This window comes from Rhinopithecus bieti, unplaced genomic scaffold, assembly GCF_001698545.2.
Source record: "Rhinopithecus bieti isolate Rb0 unplaced genomic scaffold, ASM169854v2 scaffold_11380, whole genome shotgun sequence".
In the NCBI taxonomy this organism is placed as follows: Eukaryota; Metazoa; Chordata; class Mammalia; order Primates; family Cercopithecidae; genus Rhinopithecus; species Rhinopithecus bieti.
The window spans coordinates 1,650,015-1,659,005 of record NW_016807225.1 but is presented as its reverse complement, the minus strand read 5'-3'; the positions used below and the strand labels follow the sequence as shown (position 1 = coordinate 1,659,005).

The 8,991-nt window shown below is 45.0% G+C and overlaps 1 protein-coding gene across 1 annotated transcript in view; it reads left to right on the top strand.

Annotated features, from left to right (window-relative positions):
- The first annotated feature begins 5,699 nt into the window (after positions 1 to 5,699).
- Positions 5,700 to 8,991, top strand: part of TMED10 (transmembrane p24 trafficking protein 10) — a 44,821-nt gene continuing 41,529 nt past the window's right edge. The window contains exon 1 of the mRNA XM_017880534.1: positions 5,700 to 5,995. Within this exon, the coding sequence (XP_017736023.1) occupies positions 5,771 to 5,995 (225 nt within the window). The 5' untranslated portion in view covers positions 5,700 to 5,770. The remainder of the gene's footprint in view (positions 5,996 to 8,991) is intronic.

Below are 8,991 nucleotides of genomic sequence, written 5' to 3'. Positions count from 1 at the left end.
TATATATATATATATATATATATGGCCGAGCGCAGTGGCTCACACCTATAATCCCAGCACTTTGGGAGGCCGAGGTGGGTGGATCCCCTGAGGTCGGGAAGTCGAGACCAGCCTGACCAACATGGAGAAACCCCGTCTCTACTAGAAATACAAAATTAGCCAGATGTGGTGGTGCATGTTTGTAATCCCAGCTATTCAGGAGACAAAGGCAGGAGAATCGCTTGAACCCTGGAGGCGGAGGTTGCAGTGAGCTGAGATTGCACCATGGCACTCCAACCTGGGCAGTAAGAGTGAAACTCTGTCTCAAAAAAATAAAAATAAATTAAATATATAAAAATAAAGCCATGGAATTGGATGACATCACCTGGAATGCAGAGCAAGTTTCCAGGACCAGGTCCTGGGGGACTCTAACATTTAGAAGACCCATTAAAGAGGCCCTTGGTATCACTCTCTGGGTCAAAGAGTATGGCATGTGGCAAATATTGCCAAATTGCTCTCCAAAGTAGTCTTTTATGTCCTCACAGAACCCATCTTGTCTTAGCTATGTAAACACATACTCCATGTGGGGTTATATACATGAGTAGGCGGGAACAACCAAGTCAGGAATCCTTGATGGCTTTTGCGTGGAGCTGAGGAGTCTCAAGCCACACTGGAGGATTAGGCTGGTGCAAGGAGGTGTCAGGAAAGGGTCCAAGCACTCCCAACCACAGAATCACTCGGCAAGCTTGTTACAAATGCAGATTTTTCTTTCTCTCTCTCTCTCTCTCTCTCTCTTTTTTTAGACATGGTCCCACTCTGTCACCCAGGCTGGAGTGCAGTGGTGTGATCTCGGTTCACTGCAACCTCTGCCTCCGAGGCTTAAGCAATCCTTCCACTTCAGCCTCCAGAGTAGCTGGGACTATAGGCATACACCACTATGTCTGGCTGATTATTGGTATTTCTTGTAGAGATAGGGTTTTGCCATGTCACCCAGGCTGGTCTGGAACTCCCGGACTCAAGCAGTCTGCTTGCCTCAGCCTCCCAAAGTGCTGGGATTATAAGCGTGAGCCACTGCGCCCAGCCCAAATGCAAATTTTTAGTAAGAGCTTCTGATTCACCATCTGGGGTGAGGTGTGTTTTAAACATGCCCCCTCTTACACAAAGGAAAAGTTGAGAAACATATGGCTTAGGGATAGACTGGCAGAGGGTGTCTTCATGATATTTCTTCACCTCCAGAGGCTCCAGTGGTTCAGGAATCTTAGGTGGATTTGGCTGGGGAAGTTTCAGGATGACAGGATGGCAGAGGACTGTTGGCCAGAAAGAAGCATTTACTGTAGTTATGGGACACTTTCCATTTGCTTTCCAATCCAAATGAGGCCTTTCTACCATGCAGATGTAAAACAGTGTCCTTTTTTGTTTGTTTGTTTTGGATGGAGTCTTGCTCTGTCACCCAGGCTGGAGTGCAGCGGCGCAATCTTGTCTCACTGTAACCTCTGCCTCCTGGGTTCAAGCGAATCTCGTGCCACAACCTCCTGAGTGGCTGGGATTACAGGTGTGAGCCACCACACCCGGCCAATTTTTGTATTTCTAGTTGAGATGGGGTTTCACCACGTTGGCCAGGCTGGTCTCGAACTCCTGACCTCACGTGAATTGCCTGCCTCAGCCTCCCAAAATGTTGGGATTACAGGCGTGAGCCACAGCGTCTGGCGCAATGGTAACTTCTTTTTTTTGTTTTTTGTTTTTTTTTCTTGAGACAGAGTCTCGCCCTGTCGCCAGGCTGGAGTGCCATGGTGCAATCTCAGCTCATTGCAACCTCCGCCTCCTAGGTTCAAGCAATTCCCCTGCCTTAGCCTCCGAGTAGCTAAAACTACAGGCATGTGTCACCACGCCGGGCTAATTTTTTGTATTTCAGTAGAGACGGGGTTTCACCATGTTGGCCAGGATGGTCTCAATTTCCTGACCTCGGGATCCGCCTGCCTTAGCCTCCCAAAGTGCTGGGATTACAGGCACGAGCCACCACGCCGGGCCGGTAACTTCTTCAACACAGGTGCAGGTTTAAGTCTCGGTTCCGTTCCACAGCATACAGTGGAGAATTGTGTTTTTGTTTGTTTGTTTCTGTGTCCTTACATAGAAACAAGCATATATTTTCCAGTTTTTTTTTAAGAAAAGATACACATGTTGTTGGTGACACTGAAACTGTACCTACACTTCAGATACATTACGGATTAAACAAATTTATGTGAAAACAGTTAAAGAATAATGGGAGAAATTTGCTGTTGGGCTTTCTAAGGTATCAGTCTTAAATTCATTGCACCATTATTTATTGTACCTAAGTGCTAGGCACTGTTTTAGGTTCAGAAGATAAAACAGTGAAAAAAATAGAGAAAAATCCCGGCCCTCACAAAACAGACCTTCTAGTTAGGGAGACAGACTAATAAACACAATTAATAAGTAAAATGTATGCTTTCTTTGATAGTAATGAGTGCTAAGGGGAAAACTATAAAGGAGGGAAGAAAGACAGGAGGTGTTAAGGGATGGGGATAAGTGAGACTACAGGACAAGAAAGGCCTGGAAGCTGGGCACAGTGGCTCACACATGTAATCCCAGCACTTTGGGGGCTGAGACGGGCAGATCGCAAGGTCAGGAGTTCAAGACCAGCCTAACCAATATGGTGAAACCCTGTCTCTTCTAAAAATACAAAAATTAGCTGGGCATGGTGGTGCACACCTGTAATCCCAGCTATTCAGGAGGCTGAGGCAGGAGAATCACTTGAACCCAGGAGGCATAGGTTGTGGTGAGCCAAGATCACACCCCCACACTCTAGCCTGGGCAACAGAGCCAGACTCCATCTCAAAAAAGAAAAGAAAGGACTTGAGAGCTGTGACACAGAAAAGTAACTGCTCTGCATCTGAGTTTCTTCATCTATAAAATAAGGAATAATAGCATCTTCCTGAGGACAGCTCAGGCCCACAGACAGCTTTTGTCACTTTTAAGCTCATTGGGTTTGGGGTACTGACAAAGATTCCCTCCTTGACCAAACTCTACTCAGGCTGTTCTGATCTGCCTTCTCAACTAGGCTCTGACTTTTGGACTTCCATGACTCTGCATTGTCTAATTTTAGGAAGAATCCTGCTAAGTTAGTTTAGCCAGAATCTCCCCTTACTCCCAATATTTCCTTTTAGTAATTTTCCATCCACTGACCCTGATTCTTGGCTGTAAATCCCTACTTTTCCTTGCATTTGGAATTGAGCCCGATCTCTCCCTCCTGCTACAAAATCCTATTGTCGTAGGTGCCTGTATTACCTATCTTGGCAGTCCCCCTTGAATAAAGGTTTGCTCTACATTTTTTTTTTTTTTTTTTTTTTGAGAAGGAGTCTTGCTCTGTCATCCAGGCTGGAGGGCAATGGTGTGATCTTGGCTCACTGCAACCTCTGCCTCTTGGGCTCAAACAATTCTCCTGTCTCAGCCTCCCAAGTAGCTGGGATTACAGGCATCCACCACCACATCAGGGTAATTTTTTGTATTTTTAGTTAGAGACAAGATTTCATCATGTTGGCTGGTTTTGAACTCCTGACCTCAAGTGATCTGCCCGCCTTGGCCTCCCAAAGTGCTAGGACTACAGGCGTGAGCCACCGCGTCTGGCCTGCTTTACAGTTCTTTAACAAACGTCATGAAGTATTTTTTCTTTAACAGTATAATTCTTTGGCCTCTCAGAACCTCAGTTTCCTCATCTGTAAAATGAACAAATTGTCCAGACTATTTCACAGGGTTTTTGAAAATGTCAAAGGAGATCATTATGATATGTGAAAATATTTTAAACTGCATTATCTATTATGTAAATGTAAGATGGAAATTTAAAGAAAACACATACACAGCTTTTTCATGGGTTGCAGATCTCTTGCTATTGGTCAGCAGAGCCTCAGGAATGCAAGTAGACAATGAATTAGATAATTGCTTAAACTGATTCCCTGCATTGGCAGGGAAAAGGCCAATGCAAATTATCAGGATGCACTGTGTGGACTAGCAATCTTATCTTAGATCAGTGATACAACAATCAAATGAAATGTTCCTAAGTGGACACCTCATAAAATAATTATTGCATGGCATTTGTCAAAACTGTAAATGCTTTACAGCTCCTCTGTTTGTCCTTGTTTTGTTTGTGGGATTTCGTTTCTAGGAAAATAACTAAATGGACTAACTTAAAAAAAAAAAAAAAAAACCACCAATCGTGTACATTACTAAGGGCAGACAGTCCATCTTCTGAATATTTCTGAAGATGCTCAATAAACGTTAATCAAAGTAGGTAATGATTCCCAACATGGGCTACTGGCTACTGTGTCTTCCACGTTTATTTTCTACGCTTGATCTTAGCCAAAAGGCCAAGAAGCAATTCCATTTTCTTTCTTTCCTTCTTTTTTGAGACAAGTCTGGCTCCATCGCCCAGGCTGGAGTGCAGTGGCGCCATCTTGGCTCACTGTAACCTCCGCCTCCCGGGTTCAAGCAATTCTCTGCCTCAGCCTCCCAAGTGGCTGGGACTACAGGCGCCCGCCACCACGCCCGGCTAATTTTTTTGCATTTTTAGTAGAGATGGGGTTTCACCATCTTGGCCAGGCTGGTCTTGAACTCCTGACTTTGTGATCCAAAGTCACAAGGCCTCCCAAAGTGCTGGGATTACAAGTATGAGCCACTGTGCCCGGCCGTTTATTTTCATATATTATTCAGCTCTGAATATTTGATAGCATCTCAGTAATAGTTTGTTAAATCAATAAACGTGTTGACATACATGCATAGTATAGTGTCTGGCACACAGTAGGTACTCCATTGAAAGAATGCATGAATTATTACCGGGTCAATTTGCTTGTCTATTTGCAAATATTAATAGTTAATTTGATCCCTAAAGTGTTTGTGAACTTAAAACACACACATATTCACTTTCCCTGACAACGCTTATCTGCTAAACCCTTAACTATGTTCATCTGAGACTGGACTAAAACATGTTGTTTTATTCAATTTAAATACCAAATTCAAATTTGTTTTGAATATAGCTTAGAACACACTCAATGTTTGCTTAAAATAATAATAATAATAATAATAATAATAACACCATGTACATTCAGTTAGCCAGTTACTCCAGCCCAAATACCCTGCTCTGGGACATGAACTGGATGTCTGCCCGGCACACATTCATCGGGTAACCTCTACAACTTCTTCTCTAAGGTACTGGTCCACACTCGCTAATAGCCAAGTTGAAATCTTTCCTCGAAATTTTCCTCTCTAGTGTCTCAACGTCCCAGGTGTCATCCAGGTGTCAAAGGCGCCGAGAGTGCCTGCAACCCGCCTCAGCCTCGCAGACTCGGCCTTATTCCCAGCCCGCGCGCCCAGGCGGCCGGTGGGCGGGCCCAGCAAAGGGCCTTGTGGCTGTTTCCTATTGGGGCTTGGTTGCTATGGTGTCACTCGCTTTTAAATTCGTGGGTGCATCTTTCGGAAGTTAAAGGAGAATTACTTCCAGGACTGCCCATACTTGCCATGGCCGACTCAGTAGTCACTAAGTTCAACGAAAATAAAACTTTTGCAACATATTCTATTAAATCTTCTTTAACCACTTAAATTTGCGGTTTTGACATGGTACCTATCCTTTCTTCCCTTTTCAAAAGATTCGCTATAGATTCTTTCTCTATTTGCCAGACTCCAAAATGGCGCGGACGGTATCAGTAGGTCAGAGGCGAGTCACGTGGGTCCTCCCGGTTCCGGCGCGGTAGAGGCCTTGGGTAGTGAACGAGTCTCCAGCACCATGTCTGGTTTGTCTGGCCCACCAGCCCGGCGTGGCCCTTGTCCGTTGGCGTTGCTGCTTTTGTTCCTGCTCTGCCCCAGCTTGGTCCTCGCCATCTCCTTCCATCTGCCCATTAACTCTCGCAAGTGCCTCCGTGAGGAGATCCACAAGGACCTGCTAGTGACTGGCGCATACGAGATCTCCGACCAGTCTGGGGGCGCTGGCGGCCTGCGCAGCCACCTCAAGGTGCGGCACTGGGCGACGTGGGGCCGGGAGGGAAGACGACAGGCTTAGGCGAGGGGAGGCCTGGGTTCTGGGGAGTCGGGCGGGCGAAGGCCCGTGAGTTGTTCTCGCCTCTCGGGAGCGCAAAGGACGTATGGTGGAGCCCGCCCCCTCACCGCGCTGGTTGCCTTTCGCGGGGCGGGGCTGGGCACCAACGCCTGGGAACCCCAAGAAGGGCTGCGAGGCTTTGGCGGATGTGGTGACACCTGAGCTGGAGCGCTTATTGTCAACGTCCTATACCAGTTTTGGTCTCAGATACCTTGAACCGTAACTTGGTTCTCCAGATTAAGTGTTGGGATGTTGAATATTTATGGGAATTGGCATCATAAGATACCGCGATACCTGCAGGAAAGTAATGGAGACAAAGCTAACTGTGATTAATAGAATGTTATTGAGCATCTGCTGTGTCGGTTACTGTGCTACTTTGCATATATTACCATTTGGTTCATGCACTATCCTATGAAGTAGATAGGTACTGTTAGCCCCATTTTACAAATGAGGAAACTGAGACTCAAAGGTAGAATAAACTAGTGTCACAGATAGAATAGATTCTTTTTTTAAAAAATTATTATACTTTAAGTTCTAGGGTACATGTGCACAACTTGCAGGTTTGTTACATATGTATACATGTGCCATGTTGGTGTGCTGCACCCATTAACTCGTCATTTACATTAGGTATTTCTCCTAATGTTATGCCTCCCCCATCCCCCCACCCCACGACAGGTCCGGGTGTGTGATGTTCCCTGTCCTGTGTCCAAGTGTTCTCATTGTTCAGTTCCCACCTATGAGTGAGAACATGCGGTGTTAGGTTTTCTGTCCTTGCGTTGGAATAGATTCTTACTTAGTTTGGTAGTTAAGTATGTTGAGGGAAAAGCGCTGCAACCTTATTCCTTCCTTGTTTTAAATTTGTAATTTCTGTAATTGATTAAAGTCTATTATTGGTTACAAAATGGTCTCAGTCTCTAGTCCATTTTCTTTGGTATGCCAGAATCTGGACTTGGCTACTTTTGTGTAAATACCAACTATGCTCTTGGATGGTGACAACTACTACCATAATACTAGTTTGGTCCCATTCCGTAGCTAAGAGTAGCCTGGCCTGGTCTTTGAGACATTAATATAATTTGATATCTGTCAGTATTTGGTTGTATTTTAGGTAATTTTGTTCATTCACAATAAGCAAAGTGTCTTTTTATTTCTTTGTAACACAATGAGGCTTGCTTTTCTTATACTAAATAGTAAGAAACATTTTTACTTTTTTTTTTTTTGAGACGGAGTCTCGCTTCGTCGTCCAGGCTGGAGTGCAGTGGCAGGATCTCAGCTCACTGCAGCCTCTACCTCCCGGGTTCAAGCGATTCTCCTGCCTCAGCTTTCCGAGTAGCTGGGACTACAGGCACCCGCCACCACACCCAGCTAATTTTTGTGTTTTGAGTAGAGATGATGTTTCACCATGTTGGCCAGGATGGTCTCGATCTCTTGACCACGATCGTGATCTGCCCGCCTCGGCCTCCAAAAGTGCTGGGATTACAGGCTTGAGCCACCGCACCCGGCGGCCTCGTTTTTACTTTTTAATAGAGTTTCAGATATAATAAGACCATAACTTATGTTAAAGTAGTGGAACCCAGTAGTGTGGTAATACGTGTAATTTATTTCTACTTTATTTGGGAGAAATAAACTATTTTCAGGGCAATTAATCTGTGACCCATCCTTTTATTATTCTCTTTGGGTACCAAACTTCTCTCTACCCAGGAAAATAGTGATGGCATGATTTTAGAAGCTTAGATCTAGTGTTTCCGGGGTGGGAGATCATGCTTCCAACTCTTCAGAGGATGTTCACGGACTCAGGGAATTTCAGCAATGAAAGAGACCTTGCTCTCATCTCCACTGTTGCTGTCTGATTTGTTCTTATATTTTAAAGCCCTTCAGTGGCTCAGTATTGTTTATTGATAGTTTAAATTTCTCAGCATGCTTTGTTGTGCTCTTCATGATCTGTTTCTGAGCTATAGGTGTGGTCACTTCCCACTTTGCATTCTACATGGAGCCACCCTGAACTCACCTATTTTTCTGAACTGCTTTTGTTTATGCCTTGACCTACTTATTAGACTGTTAGTATCCTCAGGGTGGGAACTATTTTCAGGTTCATCTTTTCAAGAATGCCAGGCATATTACCTTGCTTCTAGTAAGTACTCTATAAATAACAGGAAATGTAGTTTAGCATGGCCTTATGGGAATTACATTGAATCTAGGGCTGCTGAAGGGACCTCAACAGCAGGACTTTAGGCCGGGCTTGGTGCCTCATGCCTGTAACCCTAACACTTTGGGAGGCCGAGGCAGGTGGATCACCTGAGGTCAGGAGTTCAAGACCAGCCTGGCCAACATGGTAAAACCCAGTCTCTACTAAAAATACAAAAATTAGCTGGGCATGGTGGCATGTGCCTGTAATCCCAGCTACCTGGGAGGCTGAGGCAGGATAATCACTGGAACCTGGGAGGCAGTGGCTGCAATGAGCTGAGACTGTGCCACTGCACTCCAGCCTGGGCAACAGAACAAGACTCCATCTCAAAACAAAACCCAGGAGGACTTTGTGCATACACCCTAGCATTTTACCATCACTCAGTTGCTCTCCTGTGTCTGCTCTGTTCTTTTGCTACTAACCAGCTTAATGGAACTACAAGGGTCCTAAACCCAAATGCCAAATAAGTAATATAATTGAATAAATTGGACCAGGCATTTAAAAAAAACAACAGTGATGATAAATGGGAGAATAATTGGACGTAGTGGAAACTGTTATTAATTAGGGGTGATCAATACTCAGTTCTTGATGAGACTTGCCGTGCAAACATGTGGGCCCTTTTGCCACATGTGGTTCTTCGGCCCACATGTGATTCGCTTCACTTCGCTTCTCTTCTGTTCTCTTTTCTTCTTTCTTCTCCTCCCTTCTCCTCCCCTCCCCTCCCCTCCCC